This window comes from Oncorhynchus masou, chromosome 29 (assembly GCF_036934945.1).
Source record: "Oncorhynchus masou masou isolate Uvic2021 chromosome 29, UVic_Omas_1.1, whole genome shotgun sequence".
NCBI lineage: Eukaryota > Metazoa > Chordata > Actinopteri > Salmoniformes > Salmonidae > Oncorhynchus > Oncorhynchus masou.
Window position 1 is genome coordinate 96,513,854 of NC_088240.1, and position 16,361 is coordinate 96,530,214.

The 16,361-nt window shown below is 43.0% G+C and overlaps 1 protein-coding gene across 1 annotated transcript in view; it reads left to right on the forward strand.

The window, feature by feature from the left end:
• Positions 1 to 16,361, forward strand: part of cdkal1 (CDK5 regulatory subunit associated protein 1-like 1) — a 649,344-nt gene that overhangs the window by 253,542 nt on the left and 379,441 nt on the right. The window contains exon 7 of the mRNA XM_064945061.1: positions 13,592 to 13,712. Within this exon, the coding sequence (XP_064801133.1) occupies positions 13,592 to 13,712 (121 nt within the window). The remainder of the gene's footprint in view (positions 1 to 13,591; positions 13,713 to 16,361) is intronic.

Genomic DNA, 16,361 nt, shown 5'->3' on the forward strand with positions numbered 1-16,361 from the left:
ACTGCGACCTGGCCAAGATAAAGCAAAGCAGTTCGACCCATTCAACAACAGAGTTACACATGGAATAAACACACATAGTCAATAATACAGTAGAAAAAGTCTATAAACAGTGTGTGCAAATGTAGAAGATTAGGGAGGTAAGGCAATAAATAGGGTCTAGAGGCAAAAATAATTACAATTTAGCATTAACACTGGAGAGATGGATGTGCAGATGATGATGTGCATGTAGAGATACTGGGTTGCAACTGAGCAAGAGGGTAAGTAATAATATGGGGATGAGGTAGTTGGGTGTGCTATTTACAGACTGGCTGTGTACAGGTACTGTGATCGGTAAGCTGCTCAGACAGCTGATGCTTAAAGTTGGAGAGGGAGATATGAGTCTCCAGCTTCAGTGATTTTTGTTCAATTCGTTCCAGTCATTGGCAGCAGAGAACTGGAAGGAAAGGCGGCCAAAGGAGGTGTTGTCTTTGGGGGTGACCGGTGAGATATACCTGCTGGAGCAAGTGCTACTGGTGGGTGTTGCTATGGTGACCAGTGAGCTGAGATAAGGCGGGGCTTTACCTAGCAAAGACTCATAGATGACCTGGAGCCAGTGGGTTTGGTGACGCATATGTAGTGAGGGCCAGCGAACAAGAGCAACCAGGTCGCAGTGGTGGGTAGTATATGGGGCTTTGGTGACAAAACGGATGGCACTGTGATAGACTACACCCAATTTTCTGAGTAGAGAGTTGGGGGCTATTTTGTGAATGACATCGCCGAAGTCAAGGATCTGTAGGATGGTCAGTTTTACGAGGGTATGTTTGGCGGCATGAGTAAAGGAAGCTTTGTTGCGAAATAGGAAGCCGATTCCAGATTTAATTTTGGATTGGAGATGTTTGATGTGAGTCTGGAAGGAGAGTTTACAGTCTAGCCGGACACCTAGGTATTTATAGTTGTCCACATATTCTAGGTCAGAACCGTCCAGGTTGGTGATGCTGGATGGGCGGGCGGGTGCGGGCAGCAACCGGTTGGAAGAGCATGCATTTAGTTTTACTAGCATTTAAGAGCAGTTGGAGGTCACGGAAGAAGTGTTGTATGGCATTGAAGCTCATCTGGAGGTTCGTTAACACAGTGTCCAAAGAAGGGCCAGACATATACAGAATGGTGTCGTCTGCATAGAGGTGGATCAGAGACTCACCAGCAGCAAGAGCCACATCATTGATGTATACAGAGAAGAGAGTTGGCCCGAGAATTGAACCCTGTGGCACCCCCATAGAGACTGCCAGAGGTCCGGACAACAGACCCTCCGATTTGACACACTGAACTCTGTCTGAGAAGTAGTTGGTGAAACAGGCGAGGCAGTCATTTGAGATTCCAAGGCTGTTGAGTCTGCCAATAAGAATGCTGTAATTGACAGAGTCGAAAGCCTTGGCAAGGTCGATGAAGACGGCTGCACAGTACTGTCTTTTATCGATGTCGGTTATGATGATATCGTTTAGGACCTTGAGCGTGGCTGCGGTGCACCCATGACCAGCTCGGAAACATTGTGGAGAAGGTACGGTGGGATTCGAAATGGTTGAGGATCTGTTTGTTAACTTGTTAACTTCGAAGACCTTAGAAAGGGCAGGATGGATATAGGTCTGTAACAGTTTGGGTCTGGAGTGTCTCCCCCTTTGAAGAGGGGGATGACCGCGGCAGCTTTTCAATCTTTGGGGATCCCAGACGACACGAAAGAGAGGTTGAACAGGCTAGTAATGGGGGTTGCATCAATTTCGGATAATAATTTTAGAAAGAGGGGGTCCAGATTGTCTAGCCCGGCGGATTTGTAGGGGTCCAGATTTTGCAGCTCTTTCAGAACATCAGCTGTCTGGATTTGGGCGAAGGAGAAGCGGGGGGGATTGGTTCAAGTAGTTCTACTGGACCTTCATCAAGACATACCAGACCCCTCATCTAGACATACCAGACCCCTCATCTAGACATTCTACTGTATCTACCAACACACAGTATCATCATATCTACATACCAGACCTGGTACCCCTCATCTAGACATACCAGACCTGGTACCCCTCATCTAGACATTCTACTGTATCTACCAACACACAGTATCATCATATCTACATACCAGACCTGGTACCCCTCATCTAGACATACCAGACCTGGTACCCCTCATCTAGACATTCTACTGGATCTACCAACACACGGTATCATCATATCTACATACCAGACCCCTCATCTAGACATTCTACTGTATCTTCTACTGCATCTGTGGCTCCCCGGTGTCTCTACAGGGCTCTCTGTTGATCTCCCTCACAGAAGGGGAGGAGGTGGAGGAACAATGTTTTTAACATCCATGACTTTTCACTGAACCAGTGAAATATAGAATGACATGATCTTACCTCTATCTGGGGAGTTGATGCTCTTCTCTCCCAGTTATTATCATGTAGATGGGTTGTAGAAGTGATTTAGCTGGTGTTATGAGTTCACATTCTTCTGGAGGCAGGAGGAGCTGGCAACAGTTCTGTAATTACATTCCAGTCTGTGATGTGGGGGCTGAGAGAGGCTCGGTCGCCGTCTCGGACACATTAACTTGTGATATGACGAAGGGCATTAAGCACCTGGTCATCGTCTTCATCTATCCACTGATTTATAACAAAACAATGAGAAAACATCAGACTGAGGAGAGAGAGATACCTCACCTCTTATGAGAGATCTCTATGGGTCACGATGTCTTCCAGTTTGCTCCCTCCCTCCCTCCCTCCCTCCCTCCCTCCCTCCCTCCCTCCCTCCCTCCCTCCCTCCCTCCCTCCCTCCCTCCCTCCCTCCCTCCCTCCCTCCCTCCCTCCCTCCCTCCCTCCCTACAGTACCTCCCTACCTCCCTCCCTACAGTACCTCCCTCCCTCCCTCCTTCCCCCCTCCCAGGTGTAGTGATATATATCAGTGTAGAGTTATGTTGTAACAGGTCATAATGGCTGAAATTGGTTTCTGTCTTGTTATATTGATCAGGGAGAAAGGGGTCAGGTTCTGGTATCTGTCTTGTTATATTGATAAGTGGTCAGGTTCTGTAATGTCTTGTTATATTGATAAGGGGTCAGGTTCTGTAATGTCTTGTTATATTGATAAGGGTCAGGTTCTGTAATGTCTTGTTATATTGATAAGGGAGAAAGGGGTCAGGTTCTGTAATGTCTTGTTATATTGATAAGGGAGAAAGGGGTCAGGTTCTGTAATGTCTTGTTATATTGATAAGGGGTCAGGTTCTGGTATCTGTCTTGTTATATTGATAAGGGAGAAAGAGGTCAGGTTCTGTAATGTCTTGTTATATTGATAAGGGGTCAGGTTCTGTAATGTCTTGTTATATTGATAAGGGAGAAAGGGGTCAGGTTCTGGTATCTGTCTTGTTATATTGATAAGGGGTCAGGTTCTGTAATGTCTTGTTATATTGATAAGGGGTCAGGTTCTGTAATGTCTTGTTATATTGATAAGGTAGAAAGGGGTCAGGTTCTGTAATGTCTTGTTATATTGATCAGGGAGAAAGGGGTCAGGTTCTGGTATCTGTCTTGTTATATTGATAAGGGGTCAGGTTCTGTAATGTCTTGTTATATTGATAAGGTAGAAAGGGGTCAGGTTCTGTAATGTCTTGTTATATTGATAAGGTGAGAAAGGTGTCAGGTTCTGTAATGTCTTGTTATATTGATAAGGGGTCAGGTTCTGTAATGTCTTGTTATATTGATAAGGTAGAAAGGGGTCAGGTTCTGTAATGTCTTGTTATATTGATCAGGGAGAAAGGGGTCAGGTTCTGGTATCTGTCTTGTTATATTGATAAGGGGTCAGGTTCTGTAATGTCTTGTTATATTGATAAGGGAGAAAGGGGTCAGGTTCTGTAATGTCTTGTTATATTGATCAGGGAGAAAGAGGTCAGGTTCTGTAATGTCTTGTTATATTGATAAGGCGTCAGGTTCTGTAATGTCTTGTTATATTGATCAGGGAGAAAGGGGTCAGGTTCTGGTGTCTGTCTTGTTATATTGATAAGGGGTCAGGTTCTGTAATGTCTTGTTATATTGATAAGAGGTCAGGTTCTGTAATGTCTTGTTATATTGATAAGGGAGAAAGGGGTCAGGTTCTGGTATCTGTCTTGTTATATTGATAAGGGGTCAGGTTCTGTAATGTCTTGTTATATTGATAAGGGAGAAAGGGGTCAGGTTCTGTAATGTCTTGTTATATTGATCAGGGAGAAAGGGGTCAGGTTCTGGTATCTGTCTTGTTATATTGATAAGGGGTCAGGTTCTGTAATGTCTTGTTATATTGATAAGAGGTAAGGTTCTGTAATGTCTTGTTATATTGATAAGGGAGAAGGGGTCAGGTTCTGTAATGTCTTGTTATATTGATAAGGGGTCAGGTTCTGTAATGTCTTGTTATATTGATAAGGGAGAAAGGGGTCAGGTTCTGTAATGTCTTGTTATATTGATCAGGGAGAAAGGGGTCAGGTTCTGGTATCTGTCTTGTTATATTGATAAGGGGTCAGGTTCTGTAATGTCTTGTTATATTGATAAGGGGTCAGGTTCTGGTATCTGTCTTGTTATATTGATAAGGGGTCAGGTTCTGTAATGTCTTGTTATATTGATAAGGGAGAAAGGGGTCAGGTTCTGGTATCTGTCTTGTTATATTGATAAGGGGTCAGGTTCTGTAATGTCTTGTTATATTGATAAGGGGCCAGGTTCTGTAATGTCTTGTTATATTGATAAGGGAGAAAGGGGTCAGGTTCTGGTATCTGTCTTGTTATATTGATAAGGGGTCAGGTTCTGTAATGTCTTGTTATATTGATAAGGGGTCAGGTTCTGTAATGTCTTGTTATATTGATAAGGGAGAAAGGGGTCAGGTTCTGTAATGTCTTGTTATATTGATCAGGGAGAAAGAGGTCAGGTTCTGTAATGTCTTGTTATATTGATAAGGGGTCAGGTTCTGTAATGTCTTGTTATATTGATCAGGGAGAAAGGGGTCAGGTTCTGGTGTCTGTCTTGTTATATTGATAAAGGGTCAGGTTCTGTAATGTCTTGTTATATTGATAAGAGGTCAGGTTCTGTAATGTCTTGTTATATTGATCAGGGAGAAAGAGGTCAGGTTCTGTAATGTCTTGTTATATTGATAAGAGGTCAGGTTCTGTAATGTCTTGTTATATTGATAAGAGGTCAGGTTCTGTAATGTCTTGTTATATTGACAAGGGGTCAGGTTCTGTAATGTCTTGTTATATTGATAAGGGGTCAGGTTCTGTAATGTCTTGTTATATTGATCAGGGAGAAAGGGGTCAGGTTCTGGTATCTGTCTTGTTATATTGATAAGGGGTCAGGTTCTGTAATGTCTTGTTATATTGATAAGGGGTCAGGTTCTGTAATGTCGTGTTATATTGATCAGGGAGAAAGGGGTCAGGTTCTGGTGTCTGTCTTGTTATATTGATAAGGGGTCAGGTTCTGTAATGTCTTGTTATATTGATAAGAGGTCAGGTTCTGTAATGTCTTGTTATATTGATAAGAGGTCAGGTTCTGTAATGTCTTGTTATATTGATAAGAGGTCAGGTTCTGTAATGTCTTGTTATATTGATAAGGGAGAAAGGGGTCAGGTTCTGTAATGTCTTGTTATATTGATAAGGGGTCAGGTTCTGTAATGTCTTGTTATATTGATCAGGGAGAAAGGGGTCAGGTTCTGGTATCTGTCTTGTTATATTGATAAGGGGTCAGGTTCTGTAATGTCTTGTTATATTGATAAGGGTCAGGTTCTGTAATGTCTTGTTATATTGATAAGGGAGAAAGAGGTCAGGTTCTGTAATGTCTTGTTATATTGATAAGGGAGAAAGAGGTCAGGTTCTGTAATGTCTTGTTATATTGATAAGGGGTCAGGTTCTGTAATGTCTTGTTATATTGATAAGGGAGAAAGGGGTCAGGTTCTGGTATCTGTCTTGTTATATTGATAAGGGGTCAGGTTCTGTAATGTCTTGTTATATTGATAAGGGGCCAGGTTCTGTAATGTCTTGTTATATTGATAAGGGAGAAAGTGGTCAGGTTCTGGTATCTGTCTTGTTATATTGATAAGGGGTCAGGTTCTGTAATGTCTTGTTATATTGATCAGGGAGAAAGGGGTCAGGTTCTGGTATCTGTCTTGTTATATTGATAAGGGGTCAGGTTCTGTAATGTCTTGTTATATTGATAAGGGAGAAAGAGGTCAGGTTCTGTAATGTCTTGTTATATTGATAAGGGGTCAGGTTCTGTAATGTCTTGTTATATTGATAAGGGAGAAAGGGGTCAGGTTCTGGTATCTGTCTTGTTATATTGATAAGGGGTCAGGTTCTGTAATGTCTTGTTATATTGATCAGGGAGAAAGGGGTCAGGTTCTGGTATCTGTCTTGTTATATTGATAAGGGGTCAGGTTCTGTAATGTCTTGTTATATTGATAAGGGGTCAGGTTCTGTAATGTCTTGTTATATTGATAAGGGAGAAAGAGGTCAGGTTCTGTAATGTTTTGTTATATTGATAAGGGGTCAGGTTCTGTAATGTCTTGTTATATTGATAATGTCTTGTTATATTGATAAGGGAGAAAGGGGTCAGGTTCTGGTATCTGTCTTGTTATATTGATAAGGGGTCAGGTTCTCTAATGTCTTGTTATATTGATAAGGGGTCAGGTTCTGTAATGTCTTGTTATATTGATAAGGGAGAAAGGGGTCAGGTTCTGTAATGTCTTGTTATATTGATCAGGGAGAGAGGGGTCAGGTTCTGGTGTCTGTCTTGTTATATTGATAAGAGGTCAGGTTCTGTAATGTCTTGTTATATTGATAAGGGAGAAAGGGGTCAGGTTCTGGTATCTGTCTTGTTATATTGATAAGGGGTCAGGTTCTGTAATGTCTTGTTATATTGATAAGGGAGAAAGGGGTCAGGTTCTGTAATGTCTTGCTATATTGATAAGGGAGAAAGGGGTCAGGTTCTGGTATCTGTCTTGTTATATTGATAAGGGGTCAGGTTCTGTAATGTCTTGTTATATTGATAAGAGGTCAGGTTCTGTAATGTCTTGTTATATTGATAATGTCTTGTTATATTGATCAGGGAGAAAGGGGTCAGGTTCTGGTATCTGTCTTGTTATATTGATAAGGGTTCAGGTTCTGTAATGTCTTGTTATATTGATAAGGTAGAAAGGGGTCAGGTTCTGTAATGTCTTGTTATATTGATAAGGTGAGAAAGGTGTCAGGTTCTGTAATGTCTTGTTATATTGATAAGGGGTCAGGTTCTGTAATGTCTTGTTATATTGATAAGGTAGAAAGGGGTCAGGTTCTGTAATGTCTTGTTATATTGATAAGGTGAGAAAGGTGTCAGGTTCTGTAATGTCTTGTTATATTGATAAGGGGTCAGGTTCTGTAATGTCTTGTTATATTGATAAGGTAGAAAGGGGTCAGGTTCTGTAATGTCTTGTTATATTGATCAGGGAGAAAGGGGTCAGGTTCTGGTATCTGTCTTGTTATATTGATAAGGGGTCAGGTTCTGTAATGTCTTGTTATATTGATCAGGGAGAAAGGGGTCAGGTTCTGTAATGTCTTGTTATATTGATCAGGGAGAAAGAGGTCAGGTTCTGTAATGTCTTGTTATATTGATAAGGCGTCAGGTTCTGTAATGTCTTGTTATATTGATCAGGGAGAAAGGGGTCAGGTTCTGGTGTCTGTCTTGTTATATTGATAAGGGGTCAGGTTCTGTAATGTCTTGTTATATATATAAGAGGTCAGGTTCTGTAATGTCTTGTTATATTGATAAGGGAGAAAGGGGTCAGGTTCTGTAATGTCTTGTTATATTGATAAGGGGTCAGGTTCTGTAATGTCTTGTTATATTGATAAGGGGTCAGGTTCTGTAATGTCTTGTTATATTGATAAGGGAGAAAGGGGTCAGGTTCTGTAATGTCTTGTTATATTGATCAGGGAGAAAGGGGTCAGGTTCTGGTATCTGTCTTGTTATATTGATAAGGGGTCAGGTTCTGTAATGTCTTGTTATATTGATAAGGGGTCAGGTTCTGTAATGTCTTGTTATATTGATAAGGGGTCAGGTTCTGTAATGTCTTGTTATATTGATAAGGGGTCAGGTACTGTAATGTCTTGTTATATTGATAAGGGAGAAAGGGGTCAGGTTCTGTAATGTCTTGTTATATTGATCAGGGAGAAAGGGGTCAGGTTCTGGTATCTGTCTTGTTATATTGATCAGGGAGAAAGAGGTCAGGTTCTGTAATGTCTTGTTATATTGATAAGGCGTCAGGTTCTGTAATGTCTTGTTATATTGATCAGGGAGAAAGGGGTCAGGTTCTGGTGTCTGTCTTGTTATATTGATAAGGGGTCAGGTTCTGTAATGTCTTGTTATATTGATAAGAGGTCAGGTTCTGTAATGTCTTGTTATATTGATAAGGGAGAAAGGGGTCAGGTTCTGGTATCTGTCTTGTTATATTGATAAGGGGTCAGGTTCTGTAATGTCTTGTTATATTGATAAGAGGTCAGGTTCTGTAATGTCTTGTTATATTGATAATGTCTTGTTATATTGATCAGGGAGAAAGGGGTCAGGTTCTGGTATCTGTCTTGTTATATTGATAAGGGGTCAGGTTCTGTAATGTCTTGTTATATTGATAAGGTAGAAAGGGGTCAGGTTCTGTAATGTCTTGTTATATTGATAAGGTGAGAAAGGTGTCAGGTTCTGTAATGTCTTGTTATATTGATAAGGGGTCAGGTTCTGTAATGTCTTGTTATATTGATAAGGTAGAAAGGGGTCAGGTTCTGTAATGTCTTGTTATATTGATCAGGGAGAAAGGGGTCAGGTTCTGGTATCTGTCTTGTTATATTGATAAGGGGTCAGGTTCTGTAATGTCTTGTTATATTGATAAGGGAGAAAGGGGTCAGGTTCTGTAATGTCTTGTTATATTGATCAGGGAGAAAGAGGTCAGGTTCTGTAATGTCTTGTTATATTGATCAGGGAGAAAGGGGTCAGGTTCTGGTGTCTGTCTTGTTATATTGATAAGGGGTCAGGTTCTGTAATGTCTTGTTATATTGATAAGAGGTCAGGTTCTGTAATGTCTTGTTATATTGATAAGGGAGAAAGGGGTCAGGTTCTGGTATCTGTCTTGTTATATTGATAAGGGGTCAGGTTCTGTAATGTCTTGTTATATTGATAAGGGAGAAAGGGGTCAGGTTCTGTAATGTCTTGTTATATTGATCAGGGAGAAAGGGGTCAGGTTCTGGTATCTGTCTTGTTATATTGATAAGGGGTCAGGTTCTGTAATGTCTTGTTATATTGATAAGAGGTCAGGTTCTGTAATGTCTTGTTATATTGATAAGGGAGAAAGGGGTCAGGTTCTGTAATGTCTTGTTATATTGATAAGGGGTCAGGTTCTGTAATGTCTTGTTATATTGATAAGGGGTCAGGTTCTGTAATGTCTTGTTATATTGATAAGGGAGAAAGGGGTCAGGTTCTGTAATGTCTTGTTATATTGATCAGGGAGAAAGGGGTCAGGTTCTGGTATCTGTCTTGTTATATTGATAAGGGGTCAGGTTCTGTAATGTCTTGTTATATTGATAAGGGGTCAGGTTCTGGTATCTGTCTTGTTATATTGATAAGGGAGAAAGGGGTCAGGTTCTGTAATGTCTTGTTATATTGATAAGGGAGAAAGGGGTCAGGTTCTGTAATGTTTTGTTATATTGATAAGGGGTCAGGTTCTGTAATGTCTTGTTATATTGATAAGAGGTCATGTTCTGTAATGTCTTGTTATATTGATAAGAGGTCAGGTTCTGTAATGTCTTGTTATATTGATAAGGGAGAAAGGGGTCAGGTTCTGTAATGTCTTGTTATATTGATAAGGGAGAAAGGGGTCAGGTTCTGTAATGTCTTGTTATATTGATAAGGGAGAAAGTGGTCAGGTTCTGGTATCTGTCTTGTTATATTGATAAGGGGTCAGGTTCTGTAATATCTTGTTATATTGATAAGGGAGAAAGGGGTCAGGTTCTGTAATGTCTTGTTATATTGATCAGGGAGAAAGGGGTCAGGTTCTGGTATCTGTCTTGTTATATTGATAAGGGGTCAGGTTCTGTAATGTCTTGTTATATTGATAAGGGAGAAAGGGGTCAGGTTCTGTAATGTCTTGTTATATTGATCAGGGAGAAAGAGGTCAGGTTCTGGTATCTGTCTTGTTATATTGATAAGGGGTCAGGTTCTGTAATATCTTGTTATATTGATAAGGGAGAAAGGGGTCAGGTTCTGTAATGTCTTGTTATATTGATAAGGGGTCAGGTTCTGTAATGTCTTGTTATATTGATAAGGGAGAAAGTGGTCAGGTTCTGGTATCTGTCTTGTTATATTGATAAGGGGTCAGGTTCTGTAATATCTTGTTATATTGATAAGGGAGAAAGGGGTCAGGTTCTGTAATGTCTTGTTATATTGATCAGGGAGAAAGGGGTCAGGTTCTGGTATCTGTCTTGTTATATTGATAAGGGGTCAGGTTCTGTAATGTCTTGTTATATTGATAAGGGAGAAAGGGGTCAGGTTCTGTAATGTCTTGTTATATTGATCAGGGAGAAAGAGGTCAGGTTCTGTAATGTCTTGTTATATTGATCAGGGAGAAAGGGGTCAGGTTCTGGTGTCTGTCTTGTTATATTGATAAGGGGTCAGGTTCTGTAATGTCTTGTTATATTGATAAGAGGTCAGGTTCTGTAATGTCTTGTTATATTGATAAGAGGTCAGGTTCTGTAATGTCTTGTTATATTGATATGGGGTCAGGTTCTGTAATGTCTTGTTATATTGATAAGGGCTCAGGTTCTGTAATGTCTTGTTATATTGATAAGGGGTCAGGTTCTGTAATGTCTTGTTATATTGATCAGGGAGAAAGGGGTCAGGTTCTGGTATCTGTCTTGTTATATTGATAAGGGGTCAGGTTCTGTAATGTCTTGTTATATTGATAAGGGGTCAGGTTCTGTAATGTCGTGTTATATTGATAAGGGAGAAAGGGGTCAGGTTCTGTAATGTCTTGTTATATTGATAAGGGGTCAGGTTCTGTAATGTCTTGTTATATTGATAAGGGAGAAAGGGGTCAGGTTCTGTAATGTCTTGTTATATTGATCAGGGAGAAAGGGGTCAGGTTCTGGTATCTGTCTTGTTATATTGATAAGGGAGAAAGAGGTCAGGTTCTGTAATGTCTTGTTATATTGATAAGGGGTCAGGTTCTGTAATGTCTTGTTATATTGATAAGGGAGAAAGGGGTCAGGTTCTGGTATCTGTCTTGTTATATTGATAAGGGGTCAGGTTCTGTAATGTCTTGTTATATTGATAAGGGGTCAGGTTCTGTAATGTCTTGTTATATTGATAAGGGAGAAAGGGGTCAGGTTCTGTAATGTCTTGTTATATTGATCAGGGAGAAAGAGGTCAGGTTCTGTAATGTCTTGTTATATTGATAAGGGGTCAGGTTCTGTAATGTCTTGTTATATTGATCAGGGAGAAAGGGGTCAGGTTCTGGTGTCTGTCTTGTTATATTGATAAAGGGTCAGGTTCTGTAATGTCTTGTTATATTGATAAGAGGTCAGGTTCTGTAATGTCTTGTTATATTGATAAGAGGTCAGGTTCTGTAATGTCTTGTTATATTGATAAGGTAGAAAGGGGTCAGGTTCTGTAATGTCTTGTTATATTGATAAGGGAGAAAGGTGTCAGGTTCTGTAATGTCTTGTTATATTGATAAGGGGTCAGGTTCTGTAATGTCTTGTTATATTGATCAGGGAGAAAGGGGTCAGGTTCTGGTATCTGTCTTGTTATATTGATAAGGGGTCAGGTTCTGTAATGTCTTGTTATATTGATAAGGGAGAAAGGGGTCAGGTTCTGGTATCTGTCTTGTTATATTGATAAGGGGTCAGGTTCTGTAATGTCTTGTTATATTGATAAGGGAGAAAGGGGTCAGGTTCTGGTATCTGTCTTGTTATATTGATAAGGGGTCAGGTTCTGTAATGTCTTGTTATATTGATAAGGTGTCAGGTTCTGGTATCTGTCTTGTTATATTGATAAGGGGTCAGGTTCTGTAATGTCTTGTTATATTGATACGGGTCAGGTTCTGTAATGTCTTGTTATATTGATAAGGGAGAAAGAGGTCAGGTTCTGTAATGTCTTGTTATATTGATCAGGAAGAAAGGGGTCAGGTTCTGTAATGTCTTGTTATATTGATAAGGGAGAAAGGGGTCAGGTTCTGTAATGTTTTGTTATATTGATAAGGGGTCAGGTTCTGTAATGTCTTGTTATATTGATAAGGGGTCAGGTTCTGCAATGTCTTGTTATATTGATAAGGGAGAAAGAGGTCAGGTTCTGTAATGTTTTGTTATATTGATAAGGGGTCAGGTTCTGTAATGTCTTGTTATATTGATAAGGGGTCAGGTTCTGTAATGTCTTGTTATATTGATAAGGGAGAAAGGGGTCAGGTTCTGGTATCTGTCTTGTTATATTGATAAGGGGTCAGGTTCTGTAATGTCTTGTTATATTGATAAGGGAGAAAGGGGTCAGGTTCTGTAATGTCTTGTTATATTGATCAGGGAGAAAGGGGTCAGGTTCTGGTATCTGTCTTGTTATATTGATAAGGGAGAAAGAGGTCAGGTTCTGTAATGTTTTGTTATATTGATAAGGGGTCAGGTTCTGTAATGTCTTGTTATATTGATAAGAGGTCAGGTTCTGTAATGTCTTGTTATATTGATAAGGGAGAAAGAGGTCAGGTTCTGTAATGTTTTGTTATATTGATAAGGGGTCAGGTTCTGTAATGTCTTGTTATATTGATCAGGGAGAAAGAGGTCAGGTTCTGTAATGTCTTGTTATATTGATAAGGGGTCAGGTTCTGTAATGTCTCGTTATATTGATAAGGGAGAAAGGGGTCAGGTTCTGGGTCACTCTGTGTCCTGACTTGTATTTATGTGTGAAGGTCACTCTGTGTCCTGACTAGTATTTGTGTGTGTTATGTGTGAAGGTCACTCTGTGTCCTGACTAGTATTTGTGTGTGTTATGTGTGAAGGTCACTCTGTGTCCTGACTAGTATTTGTGTGTGTTATGTGTGAAGGTCACTCTGTGTCCTGACTTGTATTTATGTGTGAAGGTCACTCTGTGTCCTGACTAGTATTTGTGTGTGTTAAGTGTGAAGGTCACTCGGTGTCCTGACTAGTATTTATGTGTGAAGGTCACTCTGTGTCCTGACTAGTATTTGTGTGTGTTGTGTGTGAAGGTCACTCTGTGTCCTGACTAGTATTTGTGTGTGAAGGTCACTGTGTCCTGACTAGTATTTGTGTGTGTTGTGTGTGAAGGTCACTCTGTGTCCTGACTAGTATTTGTGTGTGAAGGTCACTCTGTGTCCTGACTAGTATTTGTGTGTGTTGTGTGTGAAGGTCACTCTGTGTCCTGACTAGTATTTGTGTGTGAAGGTCACTCTGTGTCCTGACTAGTATTTGTGTGTGTTGTGTGTGAAGGTCACTCTGTGTCCTGACTAGTATTTGTGTGTGTTGTGTGTGAAGGTCACTCTGTGTCCTGACTAGTATTTGTGTGTGAAGGTCACTCTGTGTCCTGACTAGTATTTGTGTGTGTTGTGTGTGAAGGTCACTCGGTGCGTCTGCTGGGTCAGAAGAAGGACAACGGGAAGCGTCTCGGCGGAGCCAGACTGGATCTGCCCAAGATTAGAAAGAACCCTCTGATAGAGATCATTTCAATCAATACAGGGTAAGCTGCTGTCTTCAACCGGGGGAAACACACACACACACACACACACACACACACACACACACACACACACACACACACACACACACACACACACACACACACAGGTAGCCGGCGACAAACGTGGGGAGGCCAGAGGTAGCTCGCTAGACCGGTGCCTAGCTCGTCTCGTCACTCAGACCGGTGCCTGGCTGGCCTCGTCACTCAGACCGGTGCCTGGCTGGCCTCGTCACTCAGACCGGTGCCTGACTGGCCTCGTCACTCAGACCGGTGCCTAGCTCGTCTCGTCACTCAGACCGGTGCCTGGCTGGCCTCGTCACTCAGACCGGTGCCTGGCTGGCCTCGTCACTCAGACCGGTGCCTGACTGGCCTCGTCACTCAGACCGGTGCCTGGCTGGCCTCGTCACTCAGACCGGTGCCTGGCTGGCCTCGTCACTCAGACCGGTGCCTGGCTGGCCTCGTCACTCAGACCGGTGCCTGGCTGGCCTCGTCACTGACCGGTGCCTGGCTGGCCTCGTCACTCAGACTAGGGGGTGGACACTTGAAATGGAATCCTTCCTCATGGCAACAGAGAGGGGGGTTTCCACATTTCCTTGACAACAACAATCACAATGACCTGTTTATTGAATGGTACTGTTGTCCAATACCTACGTGACCTACCGACCTGACTGGTCAGTTTCCAGGCCAACCAGTAAAACTGCTGTCTCAGGTTAACTGCTGTGGTCTCAATACATTGTTAAGGTCTGAGGAATTCAGGGACTCAGATTCACAGACATACGCGAGTTCAAGGTGAGAGAGAGAGAGAGAGAGAGAGACACCGTTACGACCCTGCACCTCTACGACCCTGCACCGTTACGACCCTGCACCTCTACGACCCTGCACCGTTACGACCCTGCACCTCTACGACCCTGCACCGTAACGACCCTGCACCGTAACGACCCTGCACCTCTACGACCCTGCACCGTTATGACCCTGCACCGTTACGACCCTGCACCGCTACGACCCTGCACCGCTACGACCCTGCACCGTTACGACCCTGCACCGCTACGACCCTGCACCGCTACGACCCTGCCCCGTTACGACCCTGCACCTCTACGACCCTGCACCGCTACGACCCTGCACCGCTACGACCCTGCACCTCTACGACCCTGCACCGTTACGACCCTGCACCTCTACGACCCTGCACCTCTACGACCCTGCACCGTTACGACCCTGCACCGTTACGACCCTGCACCTCTACGACCCTGCCCCGTTACGACCCTGCACCTCTACGACCCTGCACCGCTACGACCCTGCACCGCTACAACCCTGCACCGTTACGACCCTGCACCGCTACGACCCTGCACCGCTACGACCCTGCACCTCTATGACCCTGCACCTCTACGACCCTGCACCGTTACGACCCTGCACCGTTACAACCCTGCACCTCTACGACCCTGCACCGTTACGACCCTGCACCGCTACGTTACGACCCTGCACCGTTACGACCCTGCACCGCTACGACCCTGCCCCGTTACGACCCTTACGACCCTGATCTAACCCGAAATCTAAACCTAACCTTAACCCAAAATCTAAACCTAACCTTCACCCGAAATCTAAAAGTAACCTTAACCCGAAATCTTAACCTAACCTTAACCCGAAATCTAAACCTAACCTTAAACGGAAATCTAAACCTAACCTTAACCCGAAATCTAAACGTACCCTGAACCCGAAATCTAAACCTAACCTTAACCCGAAATCTAAACCTAACCTTAACCCGGAATCCCCTATAAATAGCATTTGACCTTGTGGTCCCCACAAGTATAGTTAAACATGTACACACACACACACACACACACACACACACACACACACACACACACACACACACACACACACACACACACACACACACACACACACACACACACAATGTGAGATTGATGCAAGGAAAAGCCCAGAGGGGTACAGAAGGTGTTTTGATGTTTCCAGAGGAGGAAGCAACCAGGGGCCCCCATGACAGCGCTGAGCTGCAACATCACGCCGTGTCGGTTGGGTGGGAGACAGAAAGAAATTGAATTTCTCAGGAGATATATTGAATATTTGATGAGCGAGCGGTAGGTGGGTTTAGAAAACAGTGTCGCCTCACCCTCCCCCTCCCTCCCTCCCTCCCTCCCTCCCTCCCTCCCTCCCTCCCTCCCTCCCTCCCTCCCTCCCTCCCTCCCTCCCTCCCTCCCTCCCTCCCTCCCTCCCTTCCTTCCAGCTTGAACAGGATCCATTTTACAGCCTCCCTCCCTCATCCCCCGTCTCCTCCCCCCGTCTCCTCCCTCCCACCCTCCCTCCCTCCCCCCCCGTCCGTCCCCCGTGTCCACCCTGTTTTATGGCGTTTACAGAGCTCCCTTCCCTCCTCACATGGGTTCCAACATCAATGGGGTTGTTAATGTTTAATGGAAAAGGCTAATTTCATCAGTTTGAATCAGGAAAGGGCCTGTTGTGATTCCTCTCAGGGAATTACCCAGAAGACCTGGGGTTCTCGGCTTTATATTTGTTGCTTTAAGTGAAACACACCACACACACACACTACACACACACACACACTACACACACACACACACACATACACACTACACACACACACACACTACATACACACACACACTACATACACAC